We start from the raw sequence: 27,784 nt of genomic DNA on the forward strand, positions 1-27,784 counted from the left end.
AAGTATTAGTATGAACTCAAGAGAAGTTTGGGCGTTTCATGGAAGGAAAATGTAGAAATATCCACTGTCATCTTCAAGTCCTGTCTGTCCTCCCCAAATGTCATCTGCATAAAAGCACTAGTGCCAGTGTAGACTGTGTTCCAGATTTTACAGGGGCGGTAGAAGGGAGTCTTCACCACAGAGCCCACAGCTAGCCCTTGAACCCACACACTATCTGCAGCTAGTTACAGTTTTACCTCTTCCAATGTAAATAGCTTTTATTTCTTTTTCTTGTCTGATTGCTGTGGCTAGGACTTCCAATACTATGCTGAATAGAAGTGGTGAGAGTGGACATCCTTGTCTTCTCCCAAATTTAGTGGGAATACTTTCAGCTTTTAACTATTGAGGGTTAAGTCGGCTGTGGATTTGTCATAAATGGCTTTTATGATGTTATGATATATTCCCTCTATACCCATATTGGTGAGTTTTTATCATGAATGGCTGTTGGATTTTGTTAAATGCTTTTTCTGCCTCTGTTGAGATGATCATGTGTTTTTTGTTTGTTTGTTTATTTTTTCAGGGCAGCACCTGTGGCATATGGAAGTTCCCAGGCTAGAGGTTAAATCTGACCTGCAGCTGCTGATCTATGCCACAACCACAGCAATGTGGGATCTGAGCCCCATCTGTGTCCTACACCACAGCTTATGGCAATGCTGGATCTTTAACCCACTGAGCAGGGCCAGGGATCAAATCCACATCCTCATGGATACTAGTTGGGTTTGTAACCTGCTGAGCCTCAGAGGGAACTCCAAAATGATCACATGGTTTTTGTCTTTGCTTTTATTAATATAGTATATCACATTGATTGTTCCTACCCTTGGCCTAACTTTCTATTGTGGTACTTATCTTTTTCTTATTGATTAGTAAAGTTTCTTTCTTTCTTTTTTTTTCAGGGCCACACCCTCAGCATATGAAAGTTCCCAGGCTAGGGGTTGAATCAGAGCTACAGCTGCCAACCTACACCACAGCCATAGCAACACTGGATCTGAGCTGTGTCTGCGATCTACACCACAGCTCACAGCAACAATGGATCCTTCACCACTGAGCGAGGACAGGGAGTGAACCCATGTCCTCATGGATACTTTTCGGATTGTTTCCACTGAGCCACAACAGAAACTCCCAAGGGTTTCTTGTATATTACATGTTACAGAGAGATTTCCCAGTTTGTTGTTTGTCTTTTATCAGTCTTTAATTCAGTCTTTAATTATTTTTGATGTACCAATTTTTTAGAATTAAAATATCAAAACAAGCAATATTTCCTTGTGGACTCCTTTGCTTTATCCATAAGGCTTTCCATGCTAAAACTAGATAAATATGCACCTATACCTTTTCTAGTTCTTTTATTATTTCATTCTTGATGTTTAACTATCTCATCCATCAAACTCATTATGTCATTTAGTTAAGAATTCAGATGTTTTTCAAAGTTTATTTTTTCAAAATTTAAACCAGTTCATAATTAACAGCCTGTAATTTCCCCCTTAGTCTGAAATGTGGAAATGTGGTAACTCATTCTGCTCTCCCACTTTTTTTTTTTTTTTTGGCCACACCTGCTCCATGTGGAAGTTCCTGGGAAGTTCCTATGACACAGCAGCGACCCAAGCCCCTGCAATGACAATGCCAGATCCTTAACCTACTGAGCTAGCCACTTTTGAGCAGATACTAACTCTCCAGGGTATTTCTTTCCCTACCCCTGGTCAGCCACCCCATCTCTATTACCAGATCTCTGTCTACCATATTAACGCTCATGGTCTCTAGTTTTATCCCTAGCCCACTTCTCTTTTAAACCTTGAAAATCTTCTTGGGTAAAGTCATCTACTCCTGTGACTTTTTAATGTATCTGTATCTCTAGCCCAACCCCCTGAGCTCTTGTTCTATATACCAGGGTGCCCACTGGTCAATCTCCCAAAGCCTTAAAATCAGAACATCCAAAACTGACCTTTTTTACTTCATGTTCTTTTTGTGTATTCTCTCTCTCATTTCCTTAGACCACCATCCACCTGGTCTCTCAAACTGGAAACACTCTTTCATCCCCCTTAGTTAATTATTTCCACATCCCACCATTTTAGCTCCCTGAACATTTCTGAGATATGTCCCCCTCTCCTCCATCCTCATGGTCACATGTGTTGCCTGGCAACTGCAGCCGCTATAGGTGGTTTCCCTGCATAGATCTGCCCTTCCCCCTTCTCTCATTTAGCCTAGGATAAAAAAAAAAATCTAACTGTGACTTACTCTACTTCAAACTGCAGTACATAAAATAGGAGCTCCTTAACCAGGTGTTGTCACTACTATGGCATGGGTTAGATCCTTGGCCCCAGAACTTCTGCATGCCATGGGCATGGCCAAAAACAAAGAGCTCCTTACATGACCTCCAAGACTCTTGATTCAGCCCACTCATTGTGTCCTAAGGACTATTTGTACTCCTCTAGCCTCATCTCTTTGTACCCCCTCCCACATGTCTACACACATACATTCTCCAGCATTTTTTCCTGTTTTCTTTGTTTTAATTAAAGTATTGTTGATTTACAATATTGTGTCTATTTCTGCTGTACAGCAAAGTGACAGTAGTCACCAGTCTACCTATATATATTCTTTTTCTCATATTATCTTCCATCATGTTCTATCACAAGATTGGATATAGTTTCCTGTACTATACAGTAGGACCTTATTGTTTATTCACTCTAAATGTAATAATTTGTATCTACTAACCCCAAACTCCCAGTCCATCCAACTCCTTCCCCCTCCCCCTTGGCAACCACAAGTCTGTTCTTTATATCTGTGAGTCTGTTTCTGTTTTGTAGATAGGTTCATTTGTGCCACATGTAAGATTCCAGATATAGGTGATAACATATGGTATTTGTCTTTCTCTTTCTGACTTGCCTCACTTAGTATGACAGTCTCTAGTTGTACCCATGTTACTGAAAATGGCATTATTTTGTTCTTCTTTAATGGCTGAGTAGTATTCCATTGTGTATACATACCGCATCTTCTTAATCCATTCATTTGTTGATAGATATTCAGGTACTTTCCATGTCTTGGCCATTGTGAATAGTGCTGCAGTGAACATAGAGTTCACGTGTCTTTTTTTTTTGTCTTTTTTTGCCATTTCTTGGGCTGCTCCTGTGGCATATGGAGGTTCCCAGGCTAGGGGTCTAATCGGAGCTGTAGCCACAGCCACAGCAACATGGGATCCAAGCCACGTCTGCGACCTACAGCACAGCTCACGGCAATGCCGGATCCTTAACCCACTGAGCAAGGCCAGGGATCAAACCCAAAACCTCATGGTTCCTAGTCGGATTCGTTAACCGCTGAGCCACGACGGGAACTCCTCATGTGTCTTTTTGAATTGTAGTTTTGTCTAGATATATGCCCAGGAGTGGGATTCTCCAGAAATTTCTTAACCATGCCCTGCTATGACATGCCCCTCCATCTGGAAGATTTTTTTTTCTCTTCTGCCTGGACAGTATCTCTTCATTCATCAAATGCCAGTTTAGAGAGGAATATAGACACTGGTCTATGAGCCCTGGCATTCCATCCCCTGGCTTTTCACAAAGATAGTCTGCTTGCCTTAAAGTGGGAATTGACCAAAATTCCAAGAAGAACTCCACCCCAGGATTGGACAAACTGGGGCAAGTATGAAACATCCTTAGAGGGAAAGCACTAAAGAATAATTTACCTGAACTGGGACTTTCCACTGCCTCAGCTCACATCACCCACTCAAAGAACTGAATGAGGATGCATCAGCCACACTGTAAAGAGAATATTAAAACATTGTTTCATCAAACAAGGAAGGGGTCAAGGAGAACCTCTCCTACTATTCTTGCAAAAAGAGCAGACTTGGATTAGAACTTCCCCCTTTCTAAGAATTAAAAAAAGGAAAAGAAACGTTGGATGGAGGTAAATATTCTCTCAAAAAAAAAGAAAATCAAGGACCAAACTCTATCATACAAAAGACTAATAAAACATTCACTTAGGAAGGAGTCTTCTTCCAAAGAACCAAAGAAAACTTTAGGTAACTCCTTTATAGTCTTAAAAAATATACAGCAAACATAGAATCTATGAGACAAGAGCTCAAAGGAGAAATAAAATAATGAGTTGAAAGGCAGGTAGAAAAAAACTCAGGAAAGAATTTGAAAAGGGACGGGGAAAACCATGAGATGGAGCAAAGAGTCTTTTTCTGTCTGACTCACTTCACTTAGTGTGATCATCTCTAGGTCCATCCGTGTTGCTGCAAAAGGCATGATTTCATTCTTGTTTATAGTTGAGTAATATTCTGTTGTATATATGTACTACATCTTTTTTAAATGTTCAGAATTGTTTCATTAGGAATTCCTATCATGGCACAGCAGAAATAAATCCGACTAGGAACCATGAGGTTGAGGGTTCAATCCATGGCCTCATACAGTGGGTTAAGAATCCGGCGTTGCTGTGAGCTGTGGTGTAGGTCACAGATACAGCTCAGATCTGGTGTTGCTGTGGCTGTGGTAGAGGCCGGCAGTTACACCTTCGATTAGGCCCCTAGCCTGGGAACCTCCATGTGCCTTGAGTGCAGCCCTAAAAAGCAAAAAAAAAAAAAAAAAGTCATTAAAGTATAATGGATTAAGACGTGGTTGATTTACAATGTTGTGCCAATTTCTGCTGTTTGTACCACATCTTCTTTATCCATTCATCTGTCAATGGACAGTGAGGTTGTTTCCTTGTCTTGGCTATTGTAAATAGTGCTGCAGTGAATATCGGGGTGCATATATCTTTTTAAATTATGATATTGCTTATATGTGGAATCTAAAAAAATGATATAAATGAACTTATATACAAAACAGAAATAGACCCACAGACATAGAAAAAAATTGTGGTCATTGAAAGGTAGGGGAGGGATAAATTATGCATTTGGGATTAACACATATATGCTACTGTACGTAAATTAGAGAAGTTCTCTTTGTGGTTCAGATGGTTAAGAACCCGACACTGTCTCCATGACAATGCAGATTGATCCCTGGCCCCTTGCTCAGTGTGTTAAGAATCAGGCATTGCCACAAGCTATGGTGTAGGTCACAGTTGTGGCTCGGATCTGGCATTGCTGTGGCTGTGATGTAGGCCTGCAGTTGCCGCTCGGTTTCAACCCCTAGGCTGGGAACTTCCATATGCCGCAGGTATGGCCATAAAAAGAAAGAAAAATAGATGACAAATACCTACTGTATAGTACAGGAGCTAAACATTTTGTAATAAACTGTAAGGGAAAAGAATCTGAAAAAAATGGATGTATATGTATGTGTGATAATTGAATCACTTTGCTGTACACCTGAAACTGACACAACATTGTAAATCAATTATAATGAAAGGAAGAAAGGGAGGGAGGAAGGAGGAAAGAAAGAAGAAGCAGAGAGTATAACACATGTAGAGAAAACCAAATTAATGCCACGGAGGACAGGCTTAAGAAACTGAGACAGGATTTCCCGTCGTGGCTCAGTGGTTAACGAATCCAACTAGGAACCATGAGGTTGCAGGTTCGATCCCTGGCCTCGCTCAGTGGGTTAAGGATCCGGCGTTGCCATGAGCTGTGGTGTAGGTTGCAGATGTAGCTCGGATCCTGTGTTGCTGTGGCTGTGGTGTAGGCCGGCAGCTACAGCTCTGATTGGACCCCTAGCCTGGGAACCTCCCTATGCCATGGGAGCAGCCCTAGAAAAGGCAAAAAGACAAAAAAGAAAAAGAAAGAAACTGAGACAGTAAGCAAAAGAAAAAGACAAGTAAATTAAAACAGTAAGAGAAAGGAAGACTGACTACAACATCCCAACATTTATGTTGGGATTCATGTTCCCACCAGAGAGAACAAATGGAATAAAAAGTATTCTGAAGGATAGAATATTAAAAGATTTCAGAACAAAAGAAGATTTGAGTCTGCTGATCCAAACAGCTCAGCACATCCCAGGAAAGAATGGACTAGAAAATGATCAACCCGGAAAAACATACACAGCTGAGGTTATATGACCTCAAAGAAAGAATCCATTAAGTGTAGAGGCAGGGGAGGGATCATTTAGGACAAGCACACCTCACTTAACACGTGTCAGATGCTTGAGTCCTCACGCCAGGCCTCAGGCATTGGTGCTACTGGAACCCCAGGCTTCAGACAGGAAAACCAAGGACCACAGTTTCTATGTGAGGAACTGGGGATACCAACCCAAATCCTGAGTCTGATAAACACAGCACCCCACCTACAGAAGGCAGAAATAGTCTAGACAGAATCGCATCTCCGTTCAGAAGATGTCAGCCTAAAATTCTGCAAAAATTCTCAAATTCTGCCAAGAATTTGCTCCCTAGCCAAGTTGGTCATTTATGTCCTAGGCAACATAAACGTATTTTCAATTATGCAGAAAGTTAAATCTAAATGTGCATCCTTTCTCTAGCAAGATTGTTTCATTCTTTTTTAAAAAATAATTATAGCTGATTTACAGTATTCTGTCAATTTCTGCTGTACAGCAGAGTAACCCAGTTATGCATATATATATACGTTCTTTTTCTCATACTATCTTCCATCATGTTCCATTGCAAGTTACTGGATATAGTTCCCTGTGCTATACAGCAGGACCTCATGGCTTATCCATTCTAATTGTAATAGTTTGCAGAGTTCCCGTCATGGCTCAGTGATTAACGAATCCCCACTAGGAACCATGCGGTTGCGGGTTCAATCCCTGGCCTCGTTCAGTGGGTTAAGGATCCGGCGTTGCCCTGAGCTGTGGTGTAGGCTCAGATCTGATGTTACTGTGGTGTAGGCCAGCAGCTGCAGCTCCAATAAGACCCCTTGCCTGGGAACCTCCATATGCTGTGAGTGAGGCCCTAGAAAATAAATAAATAAATGTAATAGTTTGCATCTAATAACCCTAAACTCCTAGTCCATCCCACTCCCTCCCCTTCCCCTTCCCCCTCCGCCTCAGCAACCACAGGTCTGTTCTCTTTGTCCATGAGTTTGTTTCTGTTCTATAGATAGGTTCATTTGTGCCATATTTTAGATTTTACATGTAAGTGATATCATATGGTATTTGTCTTTCTCTTCCTGACTTCACTTGGTATGAGAATCTCTAGTTCCATCCATGTTGCTGCAAATGGTATTATTTTGTTCTTATTATGGCTGAGTAGTATTCCAGTGTGTACGTACCACATCTTATTACATTCATCTGTTGATGGACATTTAGGTTGTTTCCATGTCTTAGCTATTGTGAATAGTGCTGCAGTGAACATAAGGGTGCATGTATCTTTTTGAATGAAAGTTTTGTCTGGTTATACGCCCACAAGTGGGATTGCTGAATCATATGGTAGTTCTCTCTCTCTCTCTCTTTTTTTTTTTTTTTAGGGTTTCACCCTCGGCATAGGAGGTTCCCAGGCTAGGGGTCGATTTGGAGCTGTAGCCACTGGCCACAGCCACAGCCATGCCAGATCCCAGCCGCATCTGCGACCTACACCACAGCTCATGGTAATGCCAAATCCTTAATCCACTGAGCAAGGCCAGGGATCAAACCTGCATACTCCTGGATACTAGTCAGATTCGTTTCTGCTGAACCACGATGGGAACTCCCATATGGTGCTTCTATATTTAGGTTTCTGAGAAAACTCCATACTGTTTTCCATAGTGGTTGTACCAATTTACATTCCCACCAACAGTGTAGGGGGGTTCCCTTTCTCCACACCCTCTCCAGCATTTGTTATTTGTGGACTTAACAATGGCCATTCTCACTGGTGTGAGGTGGTACCTCATTGTAGTTTTGATTTGTATTTCTGTATGTTGAGCATCTTTTCATGTGCCTACTGGTCACCAGATGTTTTCTTTGAAGAGATGTCTGGGTGGTTTGTTTTTGGTTTTGAGTCGTATGAGTTTTTTGTATATTTTGGAGATCAAGTCCTTGTCAGTTGCAGCATTTGCAACTATTTTCTTTCTTTCTTTTAATGGTTTCCTTTGCTTTGCAAAAGCTTGTAAGTTTGATTAGGTCCCACTGGTTTATTTTTGTTTAAGTTTCTATTGCCTTGGATGACTGACCTAAGAAAACATTTATATGGAGTATGTCAGATAATGTTTTGCCTTCTCTTCTAGGAGTCGTAGGGCGTCATTTCTTATGTTTAAATCTTTGAGCCGTTTTGAGTTTATTTTTGTGCATGGTGTGAGGGTGTGTTCTAATTTCATTGATTTACATGCAGCTGTCTAGTTTTCCCATACCACTTGCTGAAGAAACTGTCTTTTCCCCATTTTATATTCTTGCTTCCTTTGTCAAAGATTAATTTACCATAGGTGAAAGGGTTTACTTCTGGGCTATTATGGTCCATTGATCCATATGCCTGTTTTTGTACCAATACCACATTATTTTGATTACTGTAGCTTTGTAATATTGTCTGACATCTGGGAGAATCATGCCATCTGCCTGTTTTTTTTTTTTCCCCCTTAGGATTGCTGTGGCAATTCTGTGTCTTTTATTTTAATCCATATAAATTTTTGGATTATTTATGAAATAATTTTGGATTATCTGTGGAAAATATCATATATAATTTACAGGAATCACATTAAATCTGTAGATTGCTTTGGGTAGTATGGCCGTCTTAACAATATTAATTCTTCCAATCCAGGAGAATGGAATAGTTTTTCATTTCTTTGAATCCTCTTTAATTTTCCTTTATTAATGTTTTGTTTATTTGTTTGTTTGATTTTTGGACACACCCATGGCATAAAGAAGTTCCCAGGCCAGGGGTCAAATTGGAGTTACAGCTGCTGGCTTACACCACAGACACAGCAATGCCAGATTCAAGCCGCATCTGAGACCTACACCACAGTTCACAGCAACACCAGATCCCTAACCCACTGAGTGAGGCCAGGGATTGAGCCAACATCCTCATGGATACTAGTTGGATTCATTTCTGCTGTGCCACAACAGGAACTCCTCTTCTTTTTAGTTTTTAGTGCTTTTTTTTATATAGTTTTTACAAATAGAAACAAATACACACGTACATAATTTAGAACATCTCCATCACCTTAATAAGATCCCTTATGCCTGTTTATAGTTAGTATTTCACCCTGACCCTACAAAAGCCCTGAATACTATGATAAACCATAGCAGGAGACCCAGGTCTTAGGTCTCTAGCATTATAACATCCACTGCATTGAGAAATTACAGAAACATAATTGATTAGCTAGGAATGCTGGGACAGGCTTGAAACTCGCAACACAGTATCTTCAACTATAATTGCTGAGGAGGAACTCCTCTTCTTGATCCTTTTATCATTTTATATAGTGTCCTTCTTTATCTTTCTTTATGGCCTTTGTTTTAAAAGTCTATTTGTCTGACTTGAGAATTGCAACTCCTGCTTTCCTATCATTTCCATTTGCATGAAATATCTTTTTCCATCCCCTCACTTTCAATTTGTGTGTGTGCCTTTGCCCTTATGTGGGTCTCTTGTAGGCTCTTGTTTTTTTTATCCAGTCTACCACTCTGTGTCTTCTGACTGGAGCATTCGGTCCATTGATTTAAGGTAATTATTGATAAATATGTATTTATTGCCCTTTTAAACCTTGTTTTCCAGTTAATCCTATTGTTTCTCCTTTGTTCCTTTATTTTTCTTTTTGTGATTTGATGATTTCCTTTTATTTTAGGCTTGTTCTTCTTCTTTTTAGTATTTGTGGATGTATTATTTGTTTTTGACTTGTAGTTGCCCCTTTTTTCAAGTATGTTAACCCTTTCCTACATCTGCTTGCTTAGCCTCAAACACATTCTTAAGAAAAGAATCTAGATTTTCTTACTCTCCTTCCCCATATTTTATGATTTTGATGTCTGTTTTTACCTCTTCATGTTTATCGTTTTGCTGTTCCTTGTGTTTATCATCACTTTCACAAATAGGTTTTGGGTTTTTTTTTTTTTCTTTTTATCTGTATAGTGGCTTACTTATGTGATTACTTTCCAGTTGTGATTTCCTCCATCCTGTATCTTCTTACTTCTTTCCTATTTAGGTGAGACCTTTCAAAATTTATTTTAGGACAGGTTTAATATTGCTATATTCATTTAGTTTTTGCTTGTCTGAGAAATTCTTTATTTCTCCTTCTATTTTAAATGTTTATCTTGCTGAGTGAGAATTCTAGGCTGCGCCTTTTTCCTTTTAGAACTTTGAATGTATATTGCCACTCTCTTCTGGTCTGTAGCATTTCTGTGGAGAAATTAGCTGATAGCCTTATAGGGGTTCCCTTGAAATTAACTCCTTGTTTTTATCTTGCTGCCTTTAGAATCCTCTCCTCATCTTTAACTTTTGCCACTTTTATTATAATATATTTTGATATAGTTTGTTTGGTTTCTTCTTATTTGGGACCCTCTATGCTTCCCGTATCTGGATATCTGTCTCCTTCTTTAGATTTAGAAAGTTTTCTGCCATAATTTCTTCAAATATGTTTTCAACCCCCTTTTCTCTTTCTTCTCCTTCTAGGATCCCTTTATGTATAGATTTGCATGCTTTGTATTATCCCATAGATTTCTTACATTGCTCTCATTTTTTTAAACTTGATTTTCTGTTAGCTGTCCTGATTGGGTGATTTACGTTATTCTATCTTCCAAGTCATCTATTCATTCCTCTGCATTTGTTCTGCTGTCCAATTCCTTTAGCTCAGCATTATGTCACCAAATGAATTTTCTTATTTTTCTTGGTCCTTCCTTATAGTTTCTAGTTCCTTTTTAAGGCATTCTGCATTACTGTTGATAGCTGTTCTTAATTCCTTCAGCATTTTCAATATCTCCTTTTTTTACCTCAGTGTCAGTTATACTGCAGAGGTCTGTTTCCTTGTTTGCTCCCTCAGGACACTCCTTCTGCTCTTTTAACTGGGAATGATTCCTGTGAGTCTTCATTTTGCTTATCTTTTTCTTACTCTTTGAAGCCCAAGCCTCAGCACCCAGCCCCTACCTGAGTATCTCAGGCTGAGGTGCACCAGACAGTAGTAGCAATCTTCTGCACAGCTCTTCTCTCTGTTTTGACTTCCTCAGACTGGCTGCTATGATTTTCTCTGAGGCTTTGAGGCTCTCCCTCTGTCCCAGCTGATCTCCCTGCCAATTAGGTGGCCTCATAGAGTGTGGATTCCTTTCCTCTTTCACAGCTCCCTCTCAGGAGTGCTGGTTCTGCCCTGATTCCTTTCCTCTCTCTCTCTCCCCGCTCTTACTTTTGTTTCATCCAGTTTTGTGGGGGTTTTCTTGCCCTTTTTGGAAGTCTGAGGTCTTCTTCCAGAATTCTGTAGATGTTCTGTGAGAATTTTTTTTAATGTATTTAGGGGAGAAGATGAGCTCCACATCCTACTCCGCTGCCATCTTGATCCCAGATCTTGAGGATGTATTTAACACCTCCACTTCTGGTGTTGTCCTTAGTACAAATGGCCAATGATTCTTACCTCCTTAGTATCCTTCAGCTTTCCATTTATGTAAAGATTTGAATCATCTTTCTTACTATTTTGTAAAATTGTGAGAACTGATGAGAAACTGGATGCTTGCTTTCTAATCTCAGTGTCTTGGCTTGGCTTTTCAGTCTCTCCCTGACTTGTTAGAGACTACCTTCCCAACCAGGATCCCTGCCAGTGCCATGGTCCCAGTAGTCTCCTGCCTCCTCTGGACTCCTTGCATTTATGTATGTGGCATGTGATCTGGCCAGATGAAAGCTGGATCAAAATAACTTTCACTTGGGGAATGGTATGGTATAAAAGAAGTGGCCATGGTGGTTGAATCAAAGTATACTTAGACTTAAGAATAACTGCAAAAAGGAGTTCCCATTGTGGCTCAGTGGTTAACAAATCCGACTAGGAACCGTGAGATTGTGGGTTTGATCCCTGGCCTTGCTCAGTGGGTTAAGGATCTGGCGTTGCCATGAGCTATGGTGTAGGTTGCAGATGTGGCTCTGATCTGGAATTGCTGTGGCTCTGGTGTAGACCGGTGGCTGTAGCTCCAATTAGACCCCTAGCCTGGAAACCTCCATATGCCACAGGTGCAGCCCTAGAAAAGACCAAAAAAAAAAAAAAGCAAGAATAACTGCAAAAAATTTTACATAGTTCATTTTATTCCTCTTTGGAAATGTGTAAGCTGTAAAAATAAACATTTTTCAATAATAGACTGTGACAATCTCAGAAAACACATACCTAAAAGTGGAGGAAGGAGAAGAGTGGGTAGTGTAAGTATACCAACTTGTCAGTCTGAGAATCTTTGTTGCACATAACAGAAGCCAACCCCAGCTGTGCATATATGCAAGGGGTTTATTAAAGGGATTTTAGATTACTTGTAGAATTTTTGGAAGAGCTAGAGAACCATGCATAAGACTCAGCTTCTGGGAGTAACACTCACAATCGTGGTGCTAAGTCTGATGAGGGAACCATTCCAGCATAACCAAGCCCTACATGTACAGTTTGAACTATGGACACTCTGAGCCAGGAGCTCAGCTTTGTAGCCAGGGCTCCTGCCATTGCCACCAGAGCAGGAGCTCCCAGTCCCCTCCATCTTAGGTCCTTAGTCAAAGTCTGACACATACATGCCTCATAGACAGAACCAAGTTATACCTAAGTTGCAAGGGATTATGGGAAAATAAGTATATAACATTTTTAGATCCTATTAAGAGAAATAATCTTTTCCTCACACTGGGATTCATAAAGTAGATAATTCTTCCAAAAAGAGATACGGTTTAGTTGCTGAGGGGCAAGATACATGTAACTGTCCGCTATAGCCAATTTCCTTATATTTTATAAATATGAATCAAGAAATACAACTTTAGGGAGTTCCTGTCATGGCTCAGTGAAAATGAATCTGACTAGTATCCATGACAATGCAGTGGGTTAAGGATCCAGTGTTGCCATGAGCTGTGGTGTAAGTCACAGGTGCGGCTCACATCTGGCATTGCTGTGGCTGTGGTGTAGGCCGGCAGCTACAGCTCCAATTTAACCCCTAGCCTGGAAACCTCCATATGCTGCATGTGTGGCCCTCAAAAGACAAGGAGAAAGAGGGAAAGAAAGAGAAAGAAAGAAAGAAAGAAAGAAAGAAAGAAAGAAAGAAAGAAAGAAAGAAAGAAAGGAAGGAAGGAAGGAAGGAAGGAAGGAAGGAAGGAAGGAAGGAAGGAAGGAAGGAAAAGAAAAGAAAAGAAGAGAGAAAGGAAGGAAGACATGAAGACAACTACTTTAGGAGTTCCCTTAAGGAGTTCCTACAGTGGTACAGTGGGTTAAGCATCTGAATGCAGCAGCTCAGGTTGCTGAAGAGGCATGGGTTTGATCCCCACCCCAGTGCAGTGGGTTAAGTATCAGTGTTGCTGCAACTGCAGTCCAGACTCAATCCTTGGCCTGGGAACTTCCATATGCCACAGGTTCAGCCAAAAAGAAAAAAAAAATACAACTTTATATCAGAAACTGACTTATATATTTTAAACATTGTAAGGCTATAAGCACCTCTAAATTACTGGAGGACAAGAAATAAAGGCCATAGAACATAAACTAGAAAACATAAGATATTATTAAATTTTTTTTCCTTTTTTTATTACTCAATGAATGTAGTACATTTATAGTTGTACAATGATCATCACAGCATTTCTCTCCCAAACCCCCAGCACATCTCCCCACCCCTTTAAAAATTTAAAAAGCAAAATAAGAAGTTCTCTTGTGGTCTAGTGGGTTAAGCATCCAGCATTGTCACTGCAGCAACTTGGGTCACTGCTATGGCATGGGTTTGGTCCTTGGCCTGAGAACTTTCACATTCCACAGGTGTGGCTGAAAAAAGAAAAAGAAAAAATAAGATGATGGAAGCAATACCAAAAATACCTGTCTTAACAATAAGTGTGTGAAGTGAAAAAACTAATTTAGATTCTCAGATTTAATTTTAAAAACAGGATGTATTTTGCATTAGACATATACCTAAAATAAAATGACTTAGGCTGACAATAAAAGGATAGGCAAAAATTTACCAGTATACAATATATATAAAATTTATTTGGGAAAAACTACAAAATCCTTGAAAGAAATCAAAGAAGATCTAACTAAATGAAGAGATATTCCATGTTCATGGATAGGAGGACTCAATACTGATAAGATCAGTTATTCCCAACTGGATCTATAGATTCAACACAATACCAATCAAATCCCAGCAAATTATCTTATAAATATCAACAATGTGATCCTAAGGTTTCCATGGAGAAACAAAACTAAAAAACCAGAATAGCCAACACAGTATTAAAGGAGAATACAAAGCTGGAGGACTGACTTCAAGACTTCCTTTAAAGCTACAGTAGTCAAGACAATGGGATACTGGCAAAAGAATAGACAAATAGATCATTGGTACACATTAGAGCCCAGAAATAGACCCACATAGAAACAGTCAACTTGTCTTTAACTAAGAGCAAAGGCAATACAATGGAGAAGTGAGTCTTTTCAACAAACAGTGCTGGAACAACCATACATCCCCATGCAAGACAATAAAACTAGATACAGAACTTAGAATTTTCATAAAAATTAACTCAGAATGAATCATAGACCTAAATGTAACAGGCAAACCCACAAAATGTCTAGACAACAACACAGGAGAAAATCTAGGTGATCTTGCTTTTAGTGATGAGTTTTTAGATATAATACCAAAAGCACAACCTTTGAAAGAAAATGATGGTGAGCTGGTCTTCACTCAAATTAAAATTTTCTGGACTTCCCGTGTGGCTCACAGCATAACTACTCGGCGTTGCTTCTACAGTGGCTGTGGCTCAACCCCTGGCCTGGGAACTTCCATATGCCGCAGGTGCGGCCACTTGTTAAAAAAAAAAAAAAAAAATTTCTCTGTGAAAGACACTGTTAAGGGGATGAAAGGACAAACCACAGAGTGGGTGAAAATCTTTGTGAAACACATATTTGATAAAGGACTAGTATCCACGATACACAAAGAACTGTTAAAACTCAACAAGGAGAAAAAACCCCATTAAAAGTAGGCAAGATATGTGAACAGACACCTCCCCAAAGGAGACAGATGGCAAAGAAGCATATTAAACTTCATATGTCACTGAAGAATTATACATTAAAACAACAATGAGATACCAATACACACCTCTTAGAATGGCTATAATTTTTAAAGCTGACGGTATCAAATTTTGATGAGGATATAAAGCCACAGGGGCTCACATTCATTTTGGGTGAGAATGCAAAGTGGTACAGCCACTTGGGAAAACAATTTGGCTGTTTCTTACAATAAATATAGTCTGACCATATGATCCAGTTATACCCAAAATACACAAAGCAGGAGTTCCCTAGTGGCTCAGCAGGTTAAGAATCCAGCATTGTCACTGCTGTGGCTCAGGTCACTGCCGTGGCACAAGTTTGATTCCTGGCCAGGGAACTTTTCTATGCTGTGGGTGCAGCCAAAAAAAAAAATTTTTTTTTTTACATACACAAAGATAAATATGAGGAAATATCAGGAAATATGGAGAAGTTATATAGGAATCTAGTATGTCTTTCCCAGTCTTTGGCAAATAAATAGGAGAGAAATAAACATATTAATAATAAAAAAATAAGGTTGGTCTGATACATACAACCTGATTTGTATGTATAATTCTATATCCAGAAAATACCAAGAACACTTTTCTGTAAGCACCACTCGTGGAACACTTCAGTACATTATAAAAAGCAGAAATGATTCACATCACAGTCTCTGGCAGTAATGTTCTAAGATTTATGGTAGCAATGGTAGGGAATAAATGCCAGCCTAAGCAACCTTTTAAAACTATCTCCTGAAAAATATTTTTTTGTCTTTTTGTCTTTTCTAGGGCCGCACCCACGGCATATGGAGCTTCCCACCTCAGCGGTCTAATCGGAGCTACAGCCACCGGCCTACACCACAGCCACAGCAATGCCAAATCTGAGCTGTGTCTGCGACCTCCACCACAGCTCACGGCAACGCCGGATCCTTAACCCACTAAGCAAGGGCAGGGACCGAACCCGCAACCTCATGGTTCCTATTCGGATTCATTAACCACTGTCCCACGAACAATAAAATTGATTTTAAGAATACTAAAAACAGGAGTTCCCGTCATGGTGCAGCAGAAATGAATCTGACTAGGAGCCGTGAGGTTGTAGGTTCAATCCCTGACCTCGCTCAGTGGGTTAAGGATCTGGCGTTGCTGTGAGCAGACACAGCTCAGATCTGTCGAGTTACTGTGGCTGTGGTGTAGGCTGGTGGCTACAGCTCTGATTCAAGCCCTAGCCTGAGAATCTCCATATGCTGAGGGTACAACCCCCCCCCAAAAAAAAGACAGAAAACAACAGAGGAGTTCCCGTTGTGGCGCAGCGGAAAGGAATCCAACTAGGAGCCATGAGGTTGCAGGTTCGATCCCTGGCCTCACTCAATGGGTTAAGGATCTGCTATTGAAGTGGCTGTGGCTGTGGCCGGCAGCTATAGCTCCCATTCAACCCCTAGCCTGGGAACCTCCATATGCTACAGGTGCGGCCCTAAAAAACAAAACGCAAAAAAAAGAAAACAACAACAGAAGTTTATTTTCACCCAGTTCTGGGGCTTGATTAAGGTGTCCTCTAGGTTGTGTGGTGAGGCCTCTCTCCTTTGGTTACAGACAGCTGCCTTCTCACTGTGTCCTCACATGGCCTTTCCTCTGTGCCTGAGTGAAAAGAGAGCCTTCTGGAGTCTTTCTCTTCTTATAAACATACCCAATCCTATGGAATTAGGGCCCCACCCTCATGACCTCATCTAGGCTGAATTATAGTCATCTCCTGGTCCATAGGGACTGGTTCTAGAACCACCCCACACCTAATCCAAGGATGCTCAAGTTCCTTCTACAAAGTGGTGTTGTGTTTGCATATAACCTACACAGATACCATATACTTTAAATCACCTCTGGATTACTTAGAATACTTAATACTTAGAATAAAAAATGAATACAGTGTAAATGCTATGTAAATAGGTGCTGGTGTACAGCAAATTCCAGTTTTGCTTTTTGGAACTTTCTGGGATTTTTTTCAAATCTTTTCAGCCCATGGTTGATTGAATCCACAGATTCAGAACCTATGGATACTTTTGTGAAGGCTCTATCTCCAAATATGGCTATATTGGGGGCATTGACCTTAAAAAATGTCAGCTGTTTTATCAGCAAAAGTGGATTTATTTGGGAATAACAGAATTGCCATTCAGGAAAAGCATGCTACAGCAAAAACTAGTCGAGTACAACAAAGGAAAGGAGTGTTGTTTTTCAAATTTCTTAACTTATTTTTTAATGATTTTTATTTTTTCCATTATAGTTGGTTTACAGTGTTCCATCAATTTTCTTTTGTACATCAGAGTGACCTGGTCATACATTATATTTTTCTCACATTATTCTCCATCATGTTCCAGCACAAGTGACTAGATATAGTTCTTAGTGCTATAGAACAGGATCTCATTGCTTATCCATTCCAAAGGCAGTAGTTTGCATCTATTAACCCCAGACTCCAAGTCCACCCCACTCCCTCCCCGTCCCCCTTGGCAACCACAAGTCTGTTCTCCAAGTCCATGCATTTCTTTTCTATGGAAAAGTTCATTTGTGCCATATATTAGATGCCAGATGTAAGTGATACCATATGGTATTTGTCTTTCTCTTTCTGACTTAGTTCACTTAGTATGAGAGTCTCTAGTTCCATCCATGTTGCTGCAAATGACATTATTTTGTTCCTTTTTATGGCTGAGTAGTATTCCATTGTGTGTGTATATACCACATCTTTTTAATCCATTCCTCTGTTGATGGACATTTGGGTTGTTTCCATGTCTTGGCTATTGTGAATAGTGCTGCAGTGAACATACAGGTGCATGTGTCTTTTTCAAGGAAAGTTTTTGTCTGGATATAGGCCTAAGAGTGGGATTGCTGGGTCATAGGGTAGTTCTATATTTAGTTTTCTTTTTCTTTCTTTTTTTTTTGTCTTTTTGTTGTTGTTGTTGTTGTTGTTGTTGCTATTTCTTGGGCCGCTCCCGCGGCATATGGAGGTTCCCAGGCTAGGGGTTGAATCGGAGCTGTAGCCACCGGCCAACGCCAGAGCCACAGCAACACGGGATCCGAGCCGGCCTACGCCAGAGCCACAGCAACGCGGGATCCGAGCCGCGTCTGCAACCTACACCACAGCTCACGGCAACGCCGGATAGTCAACCCACTGAGCAAGGGCAGGGACCGAACCGAAACCTCATGGTTCCTAGTCGGATTCGTTAACCACTGCGCTACGACGGGAACTCCTATATTTAGTTTTCTGAGGTACCTCCGTACTGTTTTCCATGGTGGTTGTACCAATTTACATTCCCACCAACAGTGTAGGAGGGTTCCCTTTTCTAAAAATATGGAACGCTTCAAGAATTTGCGTGTCATCTTTGCGCACGGGGGGCCATGCTAATCTTCCCTGTATGACTGATGAATTTTTTTATTGACACTATTTAACCTATCCCTATTGATTGACAGTCAAAAATATAGTTTTTTATTTTTCATTTTTTGGCTGCTCCGTTGCATATGGAGCTCCTGGGCCAGGCATCAGATCTGAGATGCAATCTCAGTCTAAGCTACAGCTGCAGCAATGCCGGATCCTTAACCCACTGAGTGGGGCCAGGGATCAACCCTACATCCTCATGAATACTCTTTGGGTTCGTAACCTGCTGACCTACAATGGCAACTCCCAGGAATTCTTTTTAAGGCAGTCAAAACTTTGACTTAAAACTTTAACTATGGATTTTATAATATGCCTGGCCTTCCCCAAAACATTTGTTCCTATTTTCCTACTTTTATTTGTTATATTTAAATCTTTGATTGAAATTATGGATTGAAATGTGTCCCCCCAGACTCATGTTGAAGCCACAACCCTGAGAAAATTAATAAAGAGAAACCTCACTAAAATGGAATGGTGAGGCCAGCAGGGGGAGCTCTCATGCAATACTACTCAAGTCAATCACAGGAAGCACTGTCAATTACAAACCCCAAAAGTAGAATCATCAAGAATCACCAATTATAAGCTCCAACAGGTAAAGACGGCATCTCCTACAAGAAATATACCACCCCAGCAACTCTGCCAATGAGAAATTATCATTACCCTGAACTCTCGCTTTTCTCCAATGGACTTTCATTCAAAACAACTCCTCCCAGCTTCCTCTTTTTTCTCTATAAAACAACATTCCTTCTCCAAAGGCAGCAGCAATAAAAGCAAAAATAAACCAATGGGACATAGTCAAACTGACAAGCTTCTGCATAGTAAAGGAAACCATAAAAAAACCAAAAAGACAGTCCATGGAATGGCAGAAAATAGTTTCAAACGATGCAACTGGCAAGGGCTTAATCTCTAAAATATACAAACAACTTATACAACTCAACAGCAAAAATACCAACAACCCAATAGAAAAATGGGCAAAAGACCTGAACAGACATTTTTCCAAAGAAGATAAACAGATGGCTGACAAGCACATAAAAAATGCTTAAATATCACTGATTATTAGAGAAATGCAAATCAAAACTCTAATGAGGTACCACCTCACACCTGTCAGAATGACCATCATTAATAAGTCTACAAATAACAAATGCCGGAGAGGGTGTGAAGAAAAGGGAACCCTCCTACACTGTTGGTGGGAATGTAAATTGGTACAACCACCATGGAAAACAGTATGGAGGTACCTCAGAAAACTAAATATAGAACTACCCTATGACCCAGCAATCCCACTCTTAGGCCTATATCCAGACAAAAACTTTCCTTGAAAAAGACACATGCACCTGTATGTTCACTGCAGCACTATTCACAATAGCCAAGACATGGAAACAACCCAAATGTCCATCAACAGAGGAATGGATTAAAAAGATGTGGTATATACACACACAATGGAATACTACTCAGCCATAAAAAGGAACAAAATAATGTCATTTGCAGCAACATGGATGGAACTAGAGACTCTCATACTAAGTGAACTAAGTCAGAAAGAGAAAGACAAATACCATATGGTATCACTTACATCTGGCATCTAATATATGGCACAAATGAACTTTTCCATAGAAAAGAAATGCATGGACTTGGAGAACAGACTTGTGGTTGCCAAGGGGGACGGGGAGGGAGTGGGGTGGACTTGGAGTCTGGGGTTAATAGATGCAAACTACTGCCTTTGGAATGGATAAGCAATGAGATCCTGTTCTATAGCACTAAGAACTATATCTAGTCACTTGTGCTGGAACATGATGGAGAATAATGTGAGAAAAATATAATGTATGACCAGGTCACTCTGATGTACAAAAGAAAATTGATGGAACACTGTAAACCAACTATAATGGAAAAAATAAAAATCATTTTAAAAAATTCATCAGTCAGATCTAAGAAGGAAATGGAAAATTTCCTTTGAGCCAAATTGAAGGTTATAACCTGGGAAAAGCATCTCCAAAAGCTCTGAGAACTAGTCTCGGTAGAATAAGCACAGTTTATTTAAGTGTTTTTGAGACAGAGAGCTCTATGTTAAATGATGTATTACTGACAGTTTACATAATCCAGATCTCAGTGTCATCATGGTGGGTTGTATGACTGCTTATTAAATGGGGAAGGAATGTTATCTTTAACAAGCTGTCTTGTTGGTGCTGGGAGAATGCTTCTCTTTATGGTGGAGCAGGTGTTTCTGCCAATAGGGGAGGTCTGCTCAATGCATGTTTATCTGGTCAAAGGCAGATACACGATGCATAGTGCAGGGAGAGAGGAGGCCAAAGGACAGAAGAATTTTTATGTTGAAATTGTTCTTGTCTTGCCATAAAATATGACTTTTATTTCACATAAATTATATACAGACCATGTTATACTATAGCATCATTAAAAACAATGATGCGGTGTTCCCACTATGGCACAATGGCTTAGGAACCTGACTACAGCAACTCAGGTCACTTGTGGACACACGAATTCAAAAACAAAAAACAAACCCGAAAAAACCTGGTATGTTGATTTCAAACACTATCCAACGTTAGAAGAAAGAAAAAACTCACAAGTATTCATCCTGCAGTGTTATCTCAGAATTTAGAGATAAAGCATAGAACTGTAATATCCTGAGGATTTTACTAGGGATAAAAGGCATATGATTTCTTCTGTTGGAGTGTGTACCAAGTCTGACCTTGTAGAAGATACCACTGTACAATGAGGGCTGCAGCCTGGCTGTGGTCTTGACTATAATCCTGCCTTATTTTCTCGGGGTAGAGAGAGGAACACACAGAGCTGTCAAAAATGCTTGTAATTGATTCCAAGTAGTATTGTTCAATAGATAGGAATTGCTGAGAAATAGGTGTGTCGTGCTACTTTAGATGCAAAGGATAAATGCAGTGGGTGTCACAGCCAGCATAGTAATTATGTCATCTGTCTTGTCTTGGAGTGTGACTTAGTAATTGCAACATTTTCTCCCATCATTGCAGCTTGTAATTATTGTGCAACTAACAGGATTATGTGCTAACTCGGGCTGTTTTAATCACCCCTTTTACTCTGAAATGTAGTGGTAAAATTCCGCAGTTGTTCCCAAGCTGTGGAGTTTTTTCAACATCTGTTCTCTTGTAACTTTAAACGGTTCCATACTAGAGAGGAGGCAGAGATGACCCAGGCACTTCCAAACAGGACTTCAAGCACAGCAGACTTCAGGCTTGATGAGAAAGCTTAAACAGTAAGGGAGGTTTACATTTCCAACCAGAATAAAATGTTCTCTTTGAAAGAAAATTGTCTGCTTTATATTTCAAAGATGGCAGATGTTTATGGAATATGGCAAAGTCTGTAAGTCAGTTTTATATACATTGAAGGAGACTTTCAACCATAAAAATCAATCTAGGAGTTCCCTGGTGGTTCAGCAGGTTAAGGACCTGGTCTTGTCATTGCTGTGACTTGAGTTTGACCCCAGGCCCGGAAACTTCCACAGGCCAAGGACATGGCCAAAAAAAAAGTCAGTCTAGGGCTGATTAAGGAAACGCTCCTATTCAATCTAAGGAGGAGGTTTAGGTTAATTGATGCTTCGATACTAAGCCGTGTGTTAGGATCTCACATTTCATGTGAAAAGTTCATTAAGATGTTCATTACATGTATTCATGTTTTCAGATACCTTTTCAGGGGTTATCCCAGACAGTTTGGTTATACAGAAATAAAGGGGCCTTGGACATGTCATGCAGTAAGGCTGATGGCTAAGGTGGGAAGAGGTGGAAAACTCCCTACTGTTGTAAGATGACTTACACACTCCTATATCAGGCTTTACCGTGTTCTCAATAATCTGCGTGCATCTAGGAAATTAATATGGCATGGAGCCAACCCGGACCCACACATTTGGTCTTAAACTGGGTGCTAATTACTTGGCGCTAATCCTGAGTGAATTACGGTTTCCTTCCTGTGGTACAGGTGCACAGACGGAAGGCCACGATCCAGGAGTGTCATTATAACAAAGCCAACACATCTGTGATCCTAAAACAACAGCAACAACAAAAGGAGGCAGCTTGTTTTCTTGAAAGAAGAATTTTGGCAGTATCACCTTTGGAGGTGCTAGAAAAATCCCTAAATTGGGCCTAGTGGAATTGTTTGTGATTGGTTGGTCTCAAGTTTTACTTTCTCAGATTGGAGCACGTTGGCTCTGGCTTTGGTTTTGGTTCGCTTACAGAGGCTACCAAGGAATTAGAGCCAACTCGGTGTAATCATCTCCTTGTTTAATTCTTTAACAGGTCACAGCCAAGGGGGAGGACAGTCTCAGGGGCGACACTGACAGCATCTGTCCCAGCACTTCCCAGGGCATGGGGAACGGAAGCCAGTCCCAGCTGAGGACACTGACCTCTGAGGGTTTTCTTGGCAAGACTATCCTGGGATGAGATGAAGTGACCTGAGAAACTTTAGGTGCAAGACTCTTCTCCTTCTGGTCCTGGGAATTCCCAGATGGCTGGTCTCTAAAAAAAGTATGCTGGCCCAGCAGACAAGAACTTTCCGGACCACTTTAGTTGTTGTTTTCATTAGTAAAAGTTGATCAGGTAGCTTCTGAGTCCAGACCGCTGAGCTTCAGTTTCTAGCCTTCACTCTTACTAGATATAAGACCTGGGGCAGGAGTTCTCGCTGTGGCACAGTGGAAACGAATCCGACTAGGAACCATGAGGTTTCGGGTTCGGTCCCTGGCCTTGCTCAGTGGGTTAAGGATCTGTCATTTCTGTAAGCTGTGGTGTAGGTCACAGATGTGGCTCAGATCTGGTGTTGCTGTGGTTCTGGCATAGGGTGGTAGCTATAGCTCTGATTCGACCCCTAGCCTGGGAACTTCCATATGCTGAGGGTGTGGCCCTAAATAGCCAAAAAAAGAAAAAAGAAAAAAAAAAGACCTGGGGCAAGTTTCTTAACTTTCATGCCTCAGTTTCTTCATCTATTAAGTGACTTTAAGAAAAGTATTAAGGGGAGTTACCATTGTGGCTCAGCGGTTAACAGATCTGACTAGCATCCATGAGGACACAGGTTCAATCCCTGGCCTTACTCAATGGGTTTAGGATACAGTGTTGCCCTGAGCTGTGGTGTAGGTCACAGACGCAGCTCAGATCTGGCATTGCTGTGGCTGTGGTGTAGGCCAGCAGCTGTTGCTCCTATTCGACCGCTAGCCTGGGAACTTCTGTATGCTATGGGTGCAACCCTAAAAAGACAAAAATAAAGTAAAATAAAATGCTGCAATGGTGCCATTAGAGCTAGAATCATAGACTGTTTGGAGTAGGAGGAACCTTGGGGATATCTGACGCTCATGATTTTACAAATGAGGAACTAAAGCTCAGAGAGTTTGAATTACTTACCCAAAGTCACACAGCCATCTTGGGGGCAGAGAGGGACCTGGAAGCCTGATGCTCACTGGTACCCTTTCTCCATTCCACAATCCTGACCAATGTAGACTTTGTCAGGATTTAGGCTGACTCATCAGCTCAAATTTTAGTTGTTTCATTGAAAGGAAAATTTCATTACATCTCTCTCCTGGAATTATCTATAGAATTTCAGCCACTGCTAAAATAGGTAGGTCTGGGCAGGAAACCAGAAGAAGAATTTCTTTCTTTTTTTTTTTTTTTTTTTTTTTGGTCTTCTTGTCTTTTCTAGGCCTCCTCCCTCGGCATATGGAGGTTCCCAGGCTAGGGGTCTAATCAGAGCTACAGCTGCCAGCCACAGCCACAACAACGTGGCATCCGAGCCAGATATTCGACCTGCTCACGGCAACGCGGGATCCTTAACCCACTGAGCAAGGCCAGGGATGGAACCTGCAACCTCATGGTTCCTAGTCAGATTCGTTAACCACTGTGCCACGACCGGAAATCCAATCTGGGCCAGATTTTAAAACCTGGATAGGGGAGTTCCCATTGTGGCTCAGTGGGTTAAGAATCCGACTAGTGTCCACGAGGATGAAGATTCAATCCCTGGCCTCGCTCAGTGGATTAAAGGATCCGGCCTTGCTGCGAACTGCAATATAGGTTCAAATCCTGTGTTGCAGTGGCTCTGGCATAGGCTGGGAGCTGCAGCTCTGATTTGACCCCTAGCCTGGGAACTTTCATATGCCTCAGGTATGTCCCTAAAAAGACAAAAACAAACAAACAAAAAACCTGGAGAGCATGTATATGGCTTGTATGTGCTGGGGGCTTTCAAATATTTTTTCATTCACCTGAAAAAAAATGTTTTTTATCATTTTGGAGGTTTAGACCTTGAATGTACAAAGAGAATTTCCTTTGACTGCTATGCACTTACCCCTACCCACAGCCTCAAACAGCACTTATATGCAGAACAAGCTGATCGGCAGGATGAGTGAACACAGAGGCCACGCATTTGCTAGATACCTGCCACAGACCACGGTGAGATGAGCTGGCCACTTCCTCTTCGTCTTAGTGAATGACCTCTCCCGCCTGCTCCTCCCCTGGAACTCCTGGAGTTGAGCCAGAGGATAATTTGATCCACAATTGCCATGTGTCTGCAGGCTTCAGATAAGCCTGAAGGAAAATGGAAAGAGGGTTCTGGCCCCAAGAGCACATCTCTCTCCTCAGAGGAGTGGCCACTCCACATTCACTGTGTGCTTATCGCATGTGGCTTATATGTGTGTTCTATATAACGTGCTTCTGATCTGTGTTCTGTTGAGGATGATAAATGTCTGTATGGATGGCAATATATCAGTAACAGTAATAATAAATTCAATCATGCTGCCATGTCCAGGGCCAGCACTCAGCTTTATCAATCTAGAAATGGTTTAGCAGAGTTGCTGTGAGGCTCCTGGCCTGGAGCCTCCACTCATCACTCACTTGAGAGTAGGATGAAGACGTCTGGACCTTCCCACTGGCTCCTCACTCCTCTCTCACTCCTGATCTACCCTAGCACAGGGGCCACATCCCTTTCTGTTACCAAGTCCAAGCTCATACTGCTTGCTGCACAACAGGACAATAAATCGAGAGACAAGTTGTTGGGGCAAGGATTGGCGACTTTATTCGGAAAGCCAGCAAATTGAGACGATGGCAGACTAGTGTCCCAAAGAACAATCTTTCCCGAGGTAGAATTCAGGCTTCCTTTATACTAAGGGTGGAGGGGAGGGTGCTGGTTTTTGCAAACTTCTTGGTGTTAGAATCCTTAGTTCTGGCAGTTGTCCCCCTAGGTCTGGTCACAATGTTCCTATAAACCTCCAAGACAAATGTTATTCTCTGTTCTGCAACTTTTTATCTCTACATGAATGGAAACGTGTTAAATCTTTATAGGCCAGAGCCTTGAGAATAGGCTCTCCTGTATATTTCAGGCCATAGGCAACATTCTTTTACAAAAGGTGCAGAGCCAGCATGACGAAGCACAGGCAAGAGAGCACAAGGGTTAGCCCCAAAGGAACAGATCAAATGTGGAGTCAAGTTTTTCTTGTTACATTTCCTTGGAGACGTGTCAAAACCTGTCTCCTCCGTTTGCACAAGCCCTCTCTCCAGGCCTGGGAATGGCCACGTCGGCTGTGCAGCCACACAGCCTGTCCTCGGGCTTGTCCCCTCTCCACGTGGACACCCCTGCCTCAGACCAGCTGTGAATCCACCTCTAACCCCCGCCTGTGCTGTGTTCCCCCCACCCCAGGTGTCCCAGGCGGCAGCAGACCTCCTGGCCTACTGTGAAGCCCACGTGCGGGAGGACCCTCTCATCATCCCGGTGCCTGCGTCAGAAAACCCTTTCCGAGAGAAGAAGTTCTTCTGTACCATCCTCTGACTCTCCATTTGTTGTGGAAATGTCTCCTTTTCTGTCCATAAAACCCCTGGTAGAGACTGCGCATGCTCTTAACTTTAGGGAGCCCCGCCCACACCCAGCCCCGCCCAACCAGGACTGACCGTCCTGTCCCGTCTTTTCATTGGTTTTCCTCATTGCGCTCCATCTCACTTTTTCTTTTCATTTTCATGTTATTTTCATTATTAGAAAAGCAAACAGACATGTTTGTAGCCGGATAACAAGTGTGCCAAGTAAAAATAAGTATGGGCTTAAGGGCTTAAATTTTTTAAACATCAGTTCTCCAGTGTACATACATCGAGTTTATACATTTCAGTGGATTATTTATTGAGAAGGGAAAATATATTCAACAAGCCCCCATTCGCAATCGCTTTGTCAAATTAGAGCATCTATTGGTAGTTTTCATCGCTCTTGCTGGAGAAAGCAGTTTTATAAGTTCTCTATTTCCTGCTTTTCCCGTTAAGAAATAACCCCCATCATCAGACAATTTTCCAAACATGGGTCTTCCTGGGACCCTGCAGCCCAGACCCTGACAGAGGGGACCCTGTTTCCCACGATTATCACTGATCCTTTTGGAGGCGGTCCTTCCACGAGTGGAGGTGTAGAGGGGATATTGGAGGGAGCTTAGCTGTAAACGTCACAACCATGACACTGTTTACATGTTCCATCCAGGCTGGCCGGGGGCACCACCTCTCCTCTCTGTATGCCACCCTGCCCTGCTCCCTCCTGTGTTGGCTCCTCCTCTGTGGGACTGACATGAGCTGCATTGATGGGGGCCTGTTTGGGGCTCGGTAGTATGTCCCCCTCCCCCAGAGGCTGAGTCAAGGGCAGCAGCTCAGCCTGTACCATCCACAGATTGGAGCATTCACACCCATCCACTTCTTTAAATCCCCAAGAGTAAATAAATACTGTGAGACTATGTCTGGTCTTAAGAGAGGGAAACTGAGGCACAGAATGACAGTGTAGTTTCCCCGAGGTTGTAGATAGTAAACAGGAAGACTGGGACCTGACTGCAGACATCAGTTCCCAGCCTTGAGCTTCACTGCCTTCCAGGCGTACCTGTTTGCAGGTAGACAGGTAAACCCACAAACAACCTGAGCCATATGCCATGACACCCCATCGCTGGGGTCTGCTCCATGGCACACTTCTCTTCCAGTCTTTGCCAGGAGTAGGCATGTCGACCGGTATTCCGGCAGCTTGTGGAAGGTGATGTGTGACTGCCCCTGTGGGAGGCTGGATAGAGTTTGATTTTTCTGAGACAAACTTGCAAGTCCACAGAAAACAAACCCCTCCCACCCCTGATGAAGGGAATAAACCATAGGGGCAGAGAGTGCTCTGTCCAAGTTTGTTCTGTTCTATTTGTTGGACACTGCCTCCCTCCTGGCTCCAGCAGCAACTTCACCATGTGCAGCAGGGCAAGTCGTTGTATCCCTGGAACATTCCAACCTGCAAATTGCGTATCATGGTAACGACTCCTCCTGCCTGTCTGTCTAGGACAGAGGGAGATGATACATTGATGAAAGCTCTGATTACCATTTAAAACAAATCCATATA

At 41.6% G+C, this 27,784-nt stretch overlaps 1 protein-coding gene and 1 non-coding gene across 2 annotated transcripts in view; one reads left to right on the forward strand and one right to left on the reverse strand.

The window, feature by feature from the left end:
- The window catches only part of GNG4 (G protein subunit gamma 4), a 70,859-nt gene extending 44,560 nt beyond the window's left edge, over positions 1–26,299 (forward strand). The window contains exon 4 of the mRNA XM_047761589.1: positions 26,087–26,299. Coding sequence (XP_047617545.1) covers positions 26,087–26,215 — 129 coding nt within the window. The 3' untranslated portion in view covers positions 26,216–26,299. The remainder of the gene's footprint in view (positions 1–26,086) is intronic.
- On the reverse strand, positions 18,353–18,458 carry LOC125117112 (U6 spliceosomal RNA). The gene has a single exon (XR_007132483.1). It is a non-coding gene; the product is annotated as a U6 spliceosomal RNA (small nuclear RNA).
- Positions 26,300–27,784: the final 1,485 nt, after the last annotated feature.

This window comes from Phacochoerus africanus, chromosome 15 (assembly GCF_016906955.1).
Source record: "Phacochoerus africanus isolate WHEZ1 chromosome 15, ROS_Pafr_v1, whole genome shotgun sequence".
NCBI classification, from domain to species: Eukaryota; Metazoa; Chordata; class Mammalia; order Artiodactyla; family Suidae; genus Phacochoerus; species Phacochoerus africanus.